We start from the raw sequence: 16,678 nt of genomic DNA on the forward strand, positions 1-16,678 counted from the left end.
AGGCACTTGCCTGGGTTTCAGGCTCAATCCCCAGTGGGGGCCGTGCAGGAAGTGCTGATCAATGATTCTCTCTCATCATTGATGTTTCTATCTCTCTAGCCCTCTTCCTTCCTCTCTGAAATCAATAGAAAAATATATATTTTAAAAACAGGCAGAAGAAAAAGATGGCAGTTGGCAGGACAGAGGTGAGGGATACGAAGTGAGTGAGGGGATGAAAGGAGAGTGGTAGCTCTTCAAAAGACTAAACAAAATTATCATGACCCCTAACTCCACTCCTAGGTATATACCAAGAAAATGAAAAACTTAGGTCCATATAAAGACTTTTACATGAAAATTCATAGCAGCATTATTAATTAGTAAAAAAAAAGTGAAAAATAACCTAAATGTCTATCAACTGATGAGGAAATAAAATGTGGTACATTCATATAATAAACTACTAGTTGGCAATAAAAGGAACTGGGGGGTAGGGGAGGCTGGGGAAGGTCAAGGGAGAAAAAAAAAGGAGACATATGTAATACTCTTTGTAATACCTTAAGCAATAAAACAAAATTTAAAAAAAAAACACTACAGAAATGTAAAAAAAAAAAAGGAACTGAAGTACTAATACATGCTACAACATGGATGAACTTTGAAAACATCAAAGTTCATTTCATCATGCTAAATGAAAGCAGTCACAAAAGGCCATACATTGTATGAGTCCATTTATATAAAACTAGAGGCCCAGTGCACAAATTCGTCCACCAGTGGGGTCCTTTAGCCTGGCCTGCGGGATGGGGCCAAAACCAGCTCTCCAACATCCCCCAAGGGGTCCCGGATTGCAAGAGGGCACAGGCCAGGCCAAGGGACCCTACCGGTGCACAATCAGAAACGGGGAGGGACGAGGGAGGTTGGCCAGCCAGGGAGGGGCCGCGGGAGGACTCCAGGGCATGTCCAGCCCTTCTCGCTCAGTCCCAATCAGCCGGACCCCAGCAGCAAGCTAATCTACTGGTCTAAGTGTCTTCCTCCTGGTGGTCGGTGCACGTCATAGCGAGTGGTTGAGCATCCTTAGCATATCATTAGCATATTACACTTTGGTTGAACGGACAACCGGACACTTAGCATATTAGGCTTTTATCATATAGGATATCCAGAACAGGCAGGTCTATAGAGCAGGAAATAGATTACTCTTAATGTTCTACAGCTCTGGGACTATATTATGTGTCAAGACTGCTAGCCTAAACTAATATAAAAGATTGCTAGCCTAAGACTGTAATGACAGTAAACAAAAATGTCCAAGAAAAATAAACGAGGAAAGCAATAGGATCTAAAATGAAAGAGGAAGAAGACAAAACATCTGTTCTATCTATACATCCCATGTGACAAATTTGAAAATCATTTTCATTCTCACAGATCCTAATGAATATCCCTCTTTTTAGAACAGAATCATCTAACTGATTATATCTTTTCTTTTTTTTCATGGTCAGAAAGCTCAAAGTCAAATCTGAAGCTCAAATATATTGATTATGGAAACTTTTTCTTATTTATCTAGCTTTTAACTTGTTTGTCAGATATCTTGCAAAAAAGGAGTTAATGCTGCTCAGAAAAATGCACAAAATATAACTTAAAAGTAAAAGAGAGGAGCCCGGCCAGCGTGGCTGTGGTTGAGCATCAACCCATGAACCAGGAGGTCACAGTTCAATTCCCAGACAGGGCACATGCCTGGGTTGCAGGCTTGATCCACAGTGAGGGGTGTGCAGGAGGCAACCAATCAATGATTCTCATCATTGATGTTTCTATCTCTATCTCTCTCCCTCTCCCTTCCTCTCTAAAATCAATAAAAATATATATTTTTAGAAAGTACAAGAGATGATGAGCACACAATTCAATATACAAATGATATAATACTGTACACTTGATATTTATATAATCTTATTCACCAATGTCAGCTCAATAAATTTTTTTTAAGTAAAAGAAAAACAAGAGTAGTAACAATCAAAACACACACACACTATTTACAGGTGGACTACAAATTTAAGCTTTCTAGCAGCTAACCAAATTAAGAAAACCAATCAATTTATTAATTCACATTGTTTTTAAATAAGACAAAAACCAACTGCTCAGGAGAATCACAAGTAATCCTAAGACTGAAAAGGAATTTTTCCTTAGGATCTGCATAAAGAATATCCTATAGAAAAAAATATCCGCTTTAGACAGGAAGAGAATCAATTTGTTTCCGTCTTCTAAGTCAGTGGTTCTCAACCTGTGGGTCGCGACCCCTTTGTGGTCGAACGACCCTTTCACAGGGGTCGCCTAAGACCATTGGAAAACACATATATAATTACATATTGTTTTTGTGATTAATCACTATGCTTTAATTATGTTCAATTTGTAACAATGAAAATACATCCTGCATATCAGATATTTACATTACGATTCATAACAGTAGCAAAATTACAGTTATGAAGTAGCAATGAAAATAATTTTATGTTTGGGGGTCACCACAACATGAGGAACTGTATTAAAGGGTTGCGGCATTAGGAAGGTTGAGAACCACTGTTCTAAGTGCAATTAAATAAAAGAAATTCAATAGAAGGTCAATCTAATCCCCTCACTGTTCTGGTTTAACTCAGGAAAGTAGGACTGGGTGAAGTGCACACCTTTCAGCCAAATTCTAAAAAAAATGACTTCTTTAAAAAAAAATAACATAACAAATTGTTCTCTTTTTTTATTTTTATTTTTTATTGATTTTAGAGAAAAAGAAGGGAGGACAGAGAGAGAGCGAGATCAGGAGAGGAAGAGAGGGAGAGAAAGACAGATATGTCGATTTGTTGTTTCACTTAATTGTGTATTCATTGGTTGCTTCTTGTATGTGCCCAAACCAGAGATCTAACCCGAAACCCTGGTGTATCAGGACGATGCTCTAACCAACTGAGCTTGTGTATTCATTGGTTGCTTCTTGTATGTGCCCTAACCAGAGATCTAACCCTGGTGTATCAGGACGATGCTCTAACCAACTGAGCTATCCAGCCAAGACTCATAAATGACTCTTTAAAGAACAGCTAAATTATCTTCAATAGGATGACAGTAAATCCAAAGGAGTGAGTCTAACAGATCTGCATGTTTATTTTAACCTTTTCCAGATTTCTGATGTTTCTACAACTACATTTTAATCATGTGGTTATTGATATGAGCTACTTTAAAACCTGTAAAATAAATGATGTTATGAACAAGTATCTATTAAAAATTTCTTTCCTAGCAAAAGCAATCTGACTTAAGCAAATACATCCCTTAACTAGGAAACATGAAACCAAGTTCTATTCTTATTGGAACAATTTCACCCTGAATAACCTTGGGCAAGCTAAAGTGCCAAATTTTGTTAAAACTAAAATTAGACTCGATAATTATTAAACTAATATTTGAGATTAATTTAGGTACTTATCAAATGGTTTGAATTTTTTAAAAACCAGTAACTATAAGCCTACCCTATAATTCTTACCACTTCCCCAAAATGCATAATTCCACAAAATGCTTTCCAATTGGGCTATTTTTATACTTCAAACCCCTATCTATGTCTGATACTCAACCCCAGTCAATGTTTTTTTTTAATCAAGTGATATATAACAATGTTACAGGAAGATATCAAGATGCTTCAAATTTAATATACTTTCCACTAGCATGTACCTAAATATTCACTACCACATAGTTATAAGACATGATCATTACCATCAGCTGTAGTTGCTTTTTGGTGAGGCATTAGCATGGCAGCAAATTCTTGAAGTTGATTTCCTCTGATGATCCTATCCAGGTACATTTTCTCTAGGATCCCATAAGCAGCAAGTTGCTGGCACCTTTCATCCTTAAAAAGAGTAGCTAGCATTCGAGAACGCTGTTGCCCTAAGGAAAACAAATGTGCATCAAACATTCTCAAAACCTATTTCATCACTGAAAAACAATCTTTCTTATGACCCCATTTTTGCCTACTAAAATATTCAGTCAATTGTCATTATTTGCAGTAGTTATCTATATATATAAAAGCCTAATATGCAAAGTGTCCCCTTGGGAGTTTGACCGACCAAGAGTTTGATCGCTCGCTATGATGTGTGCTGACCACCAGGGGGCGGAGAACTAAGGAAGGCCCAGGCCGGCAGCGGGGAAGGGAGGCCCCAGTCGGCAGCCAGCAGCCGCTAGGGATTCTACCCGTGCACGAATTTCATGCACTGGGCCTCTAGTGTTTTATAAAGTTGATGTCAACAGTAAATTAGTAAATACTCAACTGCTGTTCCTAGGAGAAATACAGGAATGTTGTGAGCCTCTAGTTACAACATTTTTGTCAGCTAATCAATATGTAACCTTTGCTTTATGTATGTTTCTGTTTAAAGGCACCTTATTTACTATATATTGTTGATTCATTAACATTGAACTCATGGCCTACACTAAAACTCATGCCTGAATAAAGCTTATATGTATTTTCTCCATCAGGCACATCACAGACTTCCTTCACTTAAGAACACAAGACAGTACTTCAGCACTAGCTTAGGGCCCATTTCAAACATCAAAATCACCATCAAAAAGCACAAAAACATGAAAAACATAATAGTAACAGACCACAAAAAAGAACTTGTTTACAGCATGAGAGCAGAAACAAGGAGGCAGAGCACTGCCTTAGTTAACTCCAGCTGGAAAAATACATTGGGAGACTCAAATCATTTGCTGTTCTGCACAAGTCTGCAAATGACTGTGAAAGCACCATGAGTATTGATTTTGGAGTGACAAATTTTAGCAAGTAGGCAAATGCACAAATATGGAATAATGAGAAACAACAGTATATTCATTAGTGAAGATTAGGATATATACCAAAATGCAACAAGTGGTTCGAATTATAGCTAATTGCTACTTTCTTCTTGCTTATTTGTATTTCTACAATGAACATGCATTCCTTTGGTAATAAAAAATTTTATAAAAGATGAACAAATATTTCTCTGATGGGAAATTTATACTTCCAAGGATCTTTAAATGATGAAAAATTACATGACAATTGATACTAAAAATTGAACTAATGGAAAGGATACTATGAACAAACTTTTTCTTTTTAAATGTATTTTTAGCTCTGGATTCTAAAGAGCCTAACCACAATGACACCCAGTAGCAAAAAGCATACCTAGCACCCTGATTTTGGTTATCTCCATTAAAAGAAAGTAGAGATCCTTGAAATAAGCTGATTTCAAGTAAGGAAAGGAAAAATACAAGATAAGTCTAAGGCATCTTTTTATGCTGCAATGCAGACAAGTATTCAAAGTTTAATGGGGCCATGTCAAAAAGACATGATTTGGTAATATTTGGGATAATGTGAACATCAAAAAGAACAATAACTATAATAATAACACACTGAATAAATAAAAAACAATGTCAAATACACAAGAATGTTTATAGCAATACTATTCCTAATAGCCAATAAGAAACTACCTAAAGCCCTGGCTGGTGTTCTCAGTGGTTAGAGCATTGGCCTGAGAACCAAAGGGACATGGGTTTGATTCCCAGTCAAAGGCACATATCTGGGTTGCAGGTTTGATCCCCGGGCCCAGTAGGGAGCATGTGGGAGGCAAGCAATCAATGTGTCGCTCTCATATCAATGTTTTTTTCTCTCTCTCTCCCCGTCCATTCCCTCACTTCCACTCTAAAAAAAAAAATCAATGGGAAAAATATCCTCGGGTGAGGATTAACAACAACAAAACTACCCAATAGGATAAAAAAAAATCGTGATATAGTCACATAATAGAATACTACATAACAATGAAAATGAAGAAACTATATGTTACAATATGGATAAATTTTATAAAGTTAAGCAAATGAAGCAGGTAAAACTAATATGTACTAATGATTACTCTTGGGGGTGGGGATGGGCTAATAACTAGGAGAAAACATGACAAAGGCTTTCAGGATAATGATAATATTTTGCTTCTGGTTCTGGATGTTGATTACACGATGATGTTCATTTGGGACAATTCATCAGTCTGTACAATTTTTATATGTGCATTTTTCATGTGTGTATATTATACACACACAATAATAAGCAGAAAAAAGTCCATAGTGATACTAAAAAATAAAAAGGAGGGAAATAAAGAGAAAAGTTTTTATATAGTAGTAGCTAATAAATGTAGAACAGAATTAGTAAATTACCATCTTCAGTTTATATTATAGAATATAATGAATGGTCCATAAAAAATTAATAGATAATAAATTATCAAAAGTTAGGGAACAAGATTTTTGCAGTGTCAAAGCAGCACCCCAGAAATTATTTACAAAATATAAAGGGAATAAAATACCTTTAAAATGGAATTTCTACCTTAACCAAATGACCAAACTCAGCATCACTAACTGTGGGACAACCTGACATTATATGTTCTCTGATATAATACAACTACAAGGACAAAGCATCACTATGAGGTATTCTTAAAAGAAAAATTTTAACCTGAATCTAATCTAACCTTTGGCTAACTTCTACTTTACAGGAAATAATTGGGATTAAGCAATAAATAAACAATATATACAAAACATATCTAGAGTGAAGAACATTCCACACAACAACTTCAAAGAGTATTTTTTTTAAGTGAGAAAACTCTACAATGTTATATGTTAATTATATCTCAAGAAACTTCAGTTAGGGGTGAGGAATCTATTCTAGACCAAAAATGTTTGAAGACTAAAAAGACAATCACCAAATGCCACACATGAACTTGTCCCTTGTTCAGCAGGGAAAAAAGGCAGATATAAAAGATATTCCGCCAGAACCAGTTTTGCTCAGTGGATAGAGCGTCGGCCTGCGGACTGAAAGGTCCCAGGTTCGATTCCAGTCAAGGGCATGTACCTGGGTTGCGGGCACATCCCCAGTAGGAGATGTGCAGGAGGCAGCTGATCGATGTTTCTCTCTCATCGATGTTTCTAACTCTCTATCTCTCTCCCTTCCTCTCTGTAAAAAATCAATAAAATATATTTAAAAAAAAAAAAAAGATATTCCAACTTGGGCAATGATGGACCAAATGCTAAATTCTACAGTGGACTCACAGTTAATTTTTTTAGGGATGACAATGGTATTACAATCATGTAGAAAAATGTTCGTATTCTTAGGTGATGAATGATGATATATAAGGAGGGAATGTCATGATGGCCTACAAAGTACTTTGAAGAGAGAGTATACCTGCTAGATAATAAAACATGTTATGAAGCTATAATAATTCAAAGAGCATGGTACCAGTATATTCATAGACAGGCTAATTAATCAAACAATACTATGTCCAGAAATCTATTATAATGTGCTTTAAATCAATAGGAAGAAAAAGATGGATTGTTCAATAAAGGATGCTAGGTCAAACGACTAGTCATTTAAAAAAAAAATTAATTTCCCTATCTCATTCCTTACACTAAAATAAATCCAAATGAATTGGGATTTATAGGTAAATTTAAGTACAAAGTAGACAAAAATAATCTACACTAGTGATTACTGTTTGAGAGAGGGAGTTGGAGGTAGTGAGCAGGAGAAGGCATGAAAGTCACAGCACAAATCAAGGCAGTGACATGGGTGCCATACTGTATTGTGCCACACACTCAACAGTCAAAATAAAAATATAGTTTCACTTTAAAATGTTCTTGCAGCAGTAAAAAATTATTTTTATTAATTCTTGATACTTGAAACCATATCTTTTTAATATTTTATGTGATGAAATGGAAAATGCGCAGTTTCTTTTTTCATGGAACATCATTTACATAAAATAATGACTGATAAGTTACAGTTTTTCAGGCGTGGGTATTTGGCAGGCATTTTTCTTAAAAATGAACAAAGTGGCCTTGGCTGGTGGGGCTCAATTAGTTGAGCGTCCTCCTGTGCACCAAGGGGTAGCCGGTTCAATTCCTGGTCAGGACACATGCCCAGGTTGCAGGCTCAATTCCCAGGGGGCATGCAAGCAGCAGCCAATGGATGTTTCTGTCTCTGCCTCTCCCTACCCTTCTCTCTATAAAATCAATGAAAACATATTTTAAAAAAAATAACAAAGTGAGCCTGTCACTATCAATCAACAGTATTTGTGGCCCCTGATAAAATTCGAGTTTTCAACAACAAAAACAAAATAACACAGAAATTTTGGAACACGTCCATCTGCCACAATGACCTAGACAGCTTTCCAATAATTAAAGAATTTTCTGATGAGATCAGTGGTAATATACTTAATAAACATTCTAAAATGATTTAGAAAAGCCAAGGCTTAGAATTCTCAGCATATCCTCTCAATGCCCTTTCTGCTTTATAAGTTGAGTGATTTATATGCTAAAATTTAGTAAAAAGAACAAAAACTAGTTTATTTATATTTATTGAATAAAAAGATAAATGCCAAGTCTAAAACTGAGGATTGAAGGTCAAAAAAAATATCCCAAAAGCAATACATTATCATATCACCAATCTCTAGAATTTAATTTTTATCTCCTTCTGTGTAATTCTCACTTAATTTTATATCCATGTTTTTCAGTGATATTTTAGGAGAATTAAATTTCATATTATCTCTTAACTATTCCTAATACCTGTGGGTAATAGACTGATACATTCATAATTAAAAATTTTTAAGTTTGCAATCCATTTTATTGCTGTTCCTGTTTAAATATTTAAACTAAATATACCATAATTATATTAATAAGACATCCCTTTGCTAAATCCTTTAGTAGTAATGAACCTAAAATATTAAGCAAATTGACTGTTCATTAATACATAATTGACATGTTTACCTGCTGATGCTAAGATGGTACAGTGCAAAGCATGTTTTAAGGCCTCTAGTCTTTCACTTTCGTGCACTATTGTCTTGTAAGAGAGCTCATTGTACCTTTGCGCAGCTTCAATGAATTTTCTTCTATAATCAAGAACACGTGCATAGCATACCTATAGGAGAGAAATGTTTCCTTTAAGGGGGACATTTTTAAAGCAAAAGCAAAAAATAAAAAAAGAGAGAATTTCTAATATATAATAGTATTTATGATGTTCTGGAGAATCTATACCAATAAAAGGGTAATATGCTAATTAGACTGGACATTTTCCGGACAAAGCCATGGTGGCAGGGCCGAGGCAGAGGCAGTTCGGGGCAATCAGGCCGGCAGGGGAGAACAGTTAGGATGTTCAGGCCGGCAGGCAGGTGAGTGGTTAGGAGCCTCCTCCCGAACCGGGCCTCTAGTCTTAGTATAACAGGATTCTCCAATACAAAATTCTAAGTAAGCTCATCTGTTTACCTTATAATGTATCTGTAACTGTTCGTTGGTTGACTCATTCTGAAGCAATGATGCTCGATTTATGTAAGCCTCTGCCTGGACTGGATCATCATCCTCTAGATATAGCCTAGCAATCTTTAGGTATGTCTCCAGTTTATAATCCACAGTGTACTGTCTAGAATACAACAGAAAAACACAAATGACTATTTTATCAAAAAAATTATTAGAAGTGGTAGAAAATGTGATGGACTCAAGCTTTTTACTGCATTATATTATCGAAAAGCTAAGAAATATTTCCAAAATAAGTTTAATTAATTTTTATTACTTTCATCATTGTTCATATTACAGTTTAGCTTCTTCTAATTCTCAGATAATCTCATAAGTCAAAGATCTATCATATACTACTGGTAGGACTATAAATTAAGTCCTGGGGAAAAAACTGGCAATATGTTCTCCAACTATCATTTGAATCCTTTAAATTGCGTATACTCCTTACCCATTATACAGGGTGGGGCAAAAGTAGGTTTATAGTGGAGAGTACACTAAACACAGTATATTCTTATATTATTATTTATTAATTATTATATTATTTTTCCATATGAACTGTAAACCTCTTTTGCCACACCTTGTATTTTACCCCTAGAAAATAAATCCCAAGAAAATAATCATGGACATGCATATATATGTATGTACAAAGATAGTCATTTGTAAAATTATCCATATCTATCTGTAATGGGGGGAAAATGGAAATCACTGATAATATTTATGGTATTCAATTGAATTGAATACTGGTAGAATACTATACGGTTATTACAATAATTACCACGTGATAATAGTCATCCTATATTTTAGCTAAGTTAAAAAACTGGATAAAATAAGATAATAGTAGCAAATATCTCTGGGTGGTGAGATTACAAGTGGTTTTCCTTTCTTCTTTATCCCAGTGGTCACATTTTATGCAAGATATACATAACTTAAGACCCTACATAATCCAAAAATCATGTAATTCAAGATTAATCCTCACAGAAAAATTAATCCTATTTACCAGCAAAAGTGATGCCACTATGTGGCAATGGAGTTTACAATTGACTTTGCCCCAGATTTGAAATTAATTCTTTACTTAATAAACAAATTCAGTGTTACAGAACTATCAAAATGATAATTACCACCACTGCAAAGAATATCTAATTTTATTATTTCAACTACCAATGAAAATATATCAACTGCTCTATGCTAAGGAGAAAATGCTCCAGACAGAATAAGACCAAAGCAATTATTAATCAATCATAATCATTGAATTGCACATGCACTCATCTCCCTTGTCTCTCTCATGCTGTCATACTTGTTGGAAAAAAACAAACTCTAGTTAAACCTAACAGTTCACCCACTCCTTTCCTGCAACCATGAAACTGAACTCTACTGGAGAAAAATATTTAACCAATCTGACTGATCTCATTTTAATCACTAAGGACTATAAATTAAGTCCTGGGGAAAAAACTGGCAATATGTTCTCCAACTATCATTTGAATCCTTTAAATTGCGTATACTCCTTACCCATTATACAGGGTGGGGCAAAAGTAGATTTATAGTTGAGAGTACACTAAACACAGTATATTCTTATATTATTATTTATTAATTATTATATTATTTTTCCATATGAACTGTAAACCTCTTTTGCCACACCTTGTATTTTACCCCTAAGAAAATAAATCCCAAGAAAATAATCATGGACATGCATATATATGTATGTACAAAGATAGTCATTTGTAAAATTATCCATATCTATCTGTAATGGGGGGAAAATGGAAATCACTGATAATATTTATGGTATTCAATTGAATTGAATACTGGTAGAATACTATACGGTTATTACAATAATTACCACGTGATAATAGTCATCCTATATTTTAGCTAAGTTAAAAAACTGGATAAAATAAGATAATAGTAGCAAATATCTCTGGGTGGTGAGATTACAAGTGGTTTTCCTTTCTTCTTTATCCCAGTGGTCACATTTTATGCAAGATATACATAACTTAAGACCCTACATAATCCAAAAATCATGTAATTCAAGATTAATCCTCACAGAAAAATTAATCCTATTTACCAGCAAAAGTGATGCCACTATGTGGCAATGGAGTTTACAATTGACTTTGCCCCAGATTTGAAATTAATTCTTTACTTAATAAACAAATTCAGTGTTACAGAACTATCAAAATGATAATTACCACCACTGCAAAGAATATCTAATTTTATTATTTCAACTACCAATGAAAATATATCAACTGCTCTATGCTAAGGAGAAAATGCTCCAGACAGAATAAGACCAAAGCAATTATTAATCAATCATAATCATTGAATTGCACATGCACTCATCTCCCTTGTCTCTCTCATGCTGTCATACTTGTTGGAAAAAAACAAACTCTAGTTAAACCTAACAGTTCACCCACTCCTTTCCTGCAACCATGAAACTGAACTCTACTGGAGAAAAATATTTAACCAATCTGACTGATCTCATTTTAATCACTACAACCTTCAAATGAGCCCTTAATGCTGCCAAGTATACTATACATTCTTAGTCCATTTACTGCCCCACTCTTCTAGAGAATATTTTTGTTATATTCTTGTCTCTCAACCTTACAACTCCGATCCCAAACCACACTTCTAGCTGATGACTCTGACTCCAATTTCAATAAGAATACTGAAGCACTCAGAGTAGCTGCACCAACTCCAACACCACCTCATTAATATCTGCACCCACATACTCTGTGTTCCTAGCTATTACTATTCTCCACCAGGGAACCTATGGCAATATCTGCAGACATTTTTTTATTGTCAAAACTGGGAGTAGTGGTGCTACTGGCATCTAGTGAATAGAGGCCCCTCATGCTGCTAAACATTTTGTAACACACAGGACAGCCTCCCCAACAAAAAGTCATCCTATCTAAAATGCCAACAGTGCTGCCCATCTGGCGTGGCTCAGTGGTTGAGCATCAACCAATGAACCAGGAGGTCATGGTTCAATTCCTGGTCAGGGCACATGCCCGGGTTACAGGCTCAATCCCCAGCGGGGGGCATGCAGGAGGCAGTCAATCGATGATTTTTCTCTCATCATTGATTTTTCTATCTCTCTCTCCTTCTCCCTGAAATAAATAAATTATATATATATATAATGCCAACAGTGCCAAGGTTGAGAAACAGTGCCAAGATGAACTATCTATGCTCCTAAATAAAGCCTATCCCTCCACTAGATTCCTTCCCCTCTTGTTTGCTCCTGCAGGAATCCTCTCCACTACTCTCCTATATCAAATATTTGCTTTCCATTAGATCATAAAAGTAAAAATAATCTCTTAACCTAACCTTTGCTATCATCTTCTACCCTATTTCTCTGCTCCCCTTGTGAAAACTTCCCCACAGAGTTGCCCATGACAATTGCTCACCATCTCCAATTTCTTTTTTCCCATTCTCTCTCTCCCTCCCTCTCTCTCTTTCTCTCTCTTTTGTATATGTGCTGCCAAAGTGAGTACTTCTTTTCTTTTAAACAACTTCAGTCAGGCTTTCACGCTCACCAATTCACCAAAACAACTTTTGTCAAGATCACCAATGACCTCCACGTTACTAACTCAGTCATCTTACTTGACCTATCAGCACGACAGCTAATCACTTGCTCCTTCTCAATACATTTCCTCATTTAACTTCTAGGACACCACACACCCCATTCTGGTTTTCTTTTTACCTCAATGGACAATCTTCATTTGCTGTATCTTCCTCCTACCACTGACCTCTTAATGTTGGAGTGCTCCTGGCCTCAATACTCAATCCTCTTCTCTATCTATAGTCCCTCCCTTGGAGATCTCATCCAAAATAATGGCTTTAAATTCCATCTATATATCAATGATTCCCAAATATATATATATCCCTAGTCCAGTCCTCTCTCCTGAATTCCAAACTAATATATTCAACTCTGTAAAAGATATTTCCACTTGGTTACCACATGTCCGAAAAAGAACTCTTTTTTTTTTTTCGAAAGACACACATTATGTTGCGGTTCTTTAGGTCACAAGTTGATCAGGGGCCTCCCTGGAGTCAAATCAAGGTGCTGGCAGTGCTGTGTTCTTTCCTGAGGCTCTGGGGAGAAGCAGTTTCTAGCCTCTTCTTACTACTACTGGCCTCCCACATTCCTTGACTCATATAGCCTCTTTCTTCCATCTACAAAGCCAGCGACCTCTATTTTCATTGCTGCATCTTTATTTCTCCATAGCCACATCTTCTCACTACATCTAGGAAGATTCTTCAATTTAAAGACCCATGTGATTAGACTGGGCCCACCTGGATAATCCAGGATAATCCCAAAGTATTTAATTTAATCGAGCCCGTAAAGTCTTTTTGCCATGTGAGGTATTTACAGATTCTGGGCACTGGGATGTGGACATCTTTGGAGGGAGGGTATTATTATGTTCACTAGACCAGAGGAAAACCCTCTTGTTTTTGTCCCTGAAAGCAAACTTTTTTAAAACCTTATTTCCACAAAATGTCTCCATATATTCAGATTTATTTATAACACCATTAGCAAAATTAAACGATAAAATTGTGATTTATCTTAAATACCTCTCCTTACAGTTCAGTCAAGTTCCCAAGTTTCATTTTCCTTCTCGAGGCTAAAATAGTACATTTGTGTCTTTAGAAGCCAATAAGTGTGTGGTAATTTTTTAGAGCAGCTATAAAACCTAATATCCCTGGTAAAACTCCCAAAAGAAGAGTCAGATGCAATACTTTGGCTCAAACACAAGTGGCTATGAAACTCAAGACAATTAAGTTTGATGTATATATTTTTAATGCTCTTAACTGTGATGATCCAGTGATCTGCAAAGTCTGTAATATTAAAGACTACATTTCACAGACTCTCATGAACCTAAAATGCGAATCCCAATATCTACTAATAAAGACTCAGATAAAATGTGACCTCCTCAGAATTTTCTTTCTGAAATCCGCAAGCCGAAACAGAACTCTTGACCCTCCCTCAAAACCTATTCTTCTCCATTCAATACATGACAACTCCATTTTTCCAGTTGTTCAAACCAAAAATCAAAACTTATCTTGATTCTTTTCCTTACACTCCATATCTACCTTAAAAACATACCCAGAATCCAACATTTTTCACAATCTCCATTTCATCTGCAGTAGTGCATAAGACCTCCTAACGGCCCTACTTCCATCATTGCATGCCTACAGTTTATTCTCAACTCAGTAGTCAGAATGAGTCTTAAAAATATGTCAGATCATGTCAGTCTTCTGTAAAATATGTTCCAATGGTTCCCCCTCATTTCACTTAAAGAAAATACAAAGGTCTTACAATGGCTTACAAGACCCCACATGATCTAGTCCTTAGTACTCTCTGATCTCATCCTCTATCGCTCTCCCCTTTGCTCACTCCATTCCACCAATAACGGTCTCCTTGCTCTTCTTAAAAAACCCCAAGCATGCTTCCATTTTAGGGCCTTTGCACAAGCCATCCTCTCTAAGAGGATCTACTAATACTCTTCCCTCAGAGAGTTCAAAGCCACTCACTTACCTCCTTCAAAATCCTGAGGTGATATCAGGATCACCCTACCACTCCAATCACCCTATTTAATGATACAACCTTACTTTACTTTTCTTCATAGCCCTTATCACCTTCTAATATACTACAAAATTTATTTATTTATTAAATTGTTTATCATCTGTTTCCAACACTAGAATGTAAGGAAAAATATAATCAACAATTATACATATCCTTTATATGTTACGTGTATATATACACATATGGATACATATATATCCATCCAATATCCACTATTTATTATACTTTTGTCCTGTTTCCAAAGGAATTCCCACCAACACTTGGGCTGCATTTCTCCAATCTTCTTCTTTCTCATATATGGATGCAAGATGCTGTCTTATGGAAGCAACCTGAAATAGTAGATACACATGTTATATCAATTGCTATTATTTAACTAATTAAAATAAACAGATAACTGTATTGTAACAATTGTCTCATTCAACATAGCAAGCTGGCAAGTATAATTATTAAAAATTTACCTAGACCACCCAAATTTTTCTATTAATTTTGTATTGATAGAATAACAAAACAGTAAACTGAAATAGCACATTACAATGTGGATTATGGCAATAATATAGTTTAAATATGAAGTTTTGCTTCATACAATGTGGATTATGGCTATAATTTAGTTTAAATATGAAGTTTTGCTTTTATGCTACTGCATAGATAATGCTGGAGTTTTCCTATATTTTCAGCATAATTAAGAATTTAAGCCCTAACCAGTTTGGCTCAGTGGATAGAGCGTCGGCCTGCGGACTCAAGGGTCCCGGGTTCGATTCTGGTCAAGGGCATGTACCTTGGTTGCGGGCACATCCCAAGTGGGGAGTGTGCAGGAGGCAGCTGATCGATGTTTCTCATTGATGTTTCTAACTCTCTATCCCTCTCCCTTCCTCTCTGTAAAAAATCAATAAAATATATTAAAAAAAAAAAAGAATTTAACTGATTTTTAAAAACTGTCTAAAGAGTAATATTTGGTGCATAAAATAAAATTGTAATAAATAGGCAAATGTCAGCTGGAGTTACAATATCCTAATATTTATTTTATTATATATTGTAAAATGCTGTTTAGTGCAATTTTGACAAGATGAAAATGAATGATAATCTCCTTTAAAAATGTAATAATATCTCTCAAAATAATTACTACTATCTCAAGTTCAAATATCACTGCTCTAGATTTTTTACCTGCTCCTCAAATGAAATGACTCTAGGCTGGATCTTTTCCAAGGTGAAATGATAGATTTCTTTGGCTGTGCTATCAGGCAAGTTAGGGAGATGTGTGCAGAAATCAGTCAGCAACTGCCGAGAGATCACAAGGCTGACATTCTCATTTACCACTTGTCAAAAAAATAAGAAATAAGAAGGCATGAGTAATTTATAAGTTTTTTATTAAGCAATCTTTACCTAAAATTAATACTAAAAACTGTATGTATTAGTGCAACCTACAATGCATTATTCCTGGATTTTCACACCCCTATCATCCTATATTACAGAATAAAATTTCCTTATACTGAATTATGACTTCAACAAAATAGTAAAACTACCATAACTTCTCTAAGAAATACAAATGATTGACAAAAAGTTTTAATAGCTGAGAATTTTACATTATTCCTTTCTCTTCAGTTTTATACAAAGCAAAGGCACAGAAATACCCCTATTTTTATTTATGTCCTTATATCCCACCTAGCTACAAAAAGGAGTTAAAGAAGAAAAAGGTGAAATAATTTTCATGAAATTTAATAAAGCAAATAGAGACAGTGAATACCACTTATACTTTCCAATAAAAGCAACAAATAAGAACTTAGGTCAGTTGAACATCCCCCAAGGGTTCCTGGACTGTGAGAGGGCGCAGGCCAGGCTGAC

The 16,678-nt window shown here is 35.4% G+C and overlaps 1 protein-coding gene across 2 annotated transcripts in view; it reads right to left on the bottom strand.

Moving 5' to 3' along the window:
- The window catches only part of COPS4 (COP9 signalosome subunit 4), a 38,219-nt gene that overhangs the window by 9,358 nt on the left and 12,183 nt on the right, over positions 1 to 16,678 (bottom strand). For both annotated transcript variants that reach the window (XM_005857383.2, XM_005857384.2), the window contains exons 3-7: positions 16,001 to 16,152; positions 15,065 to 15,168; positions 9,244 to 9,397; positions 8,749 to 8,899; positions 3,703 to 3,873 (exon numbers count right to left, since the gene is read on the bottom strand). In XM_005857383.2, coding sequence (XP_005857445.1) covers positions 3,703 to 3,873; positions 8,749 to 8,899; positions 9,244 to 9,397; positions 15,065 to 15,168; positions 16,001 to 16,152 — 732 coding nt within the window. The remainder of the gene's footprint in view (positions 1 to 3,702; positions 3,874 to 8,748; positions 8,900 to 9,243; positions 9,398 to 15,064; positions 15,169 to 16,000; positions 16,153 to 16,678) is intronic.

Source organism: Myotis brandtii, unplaced genomic scaffold (assembly GCF_000412655.1).
Source record: "Myotis brandtii unplaced genomic scaffold, ASM41265v1 scaffold111, whole genome shotgun sequence".
Taxonomy (NCBI): Eukaryota; Metazoa; Chordata; class Mammalia; order Chiroptera; family Vespertilionidae; genus Myotis; species Myotis brandtii.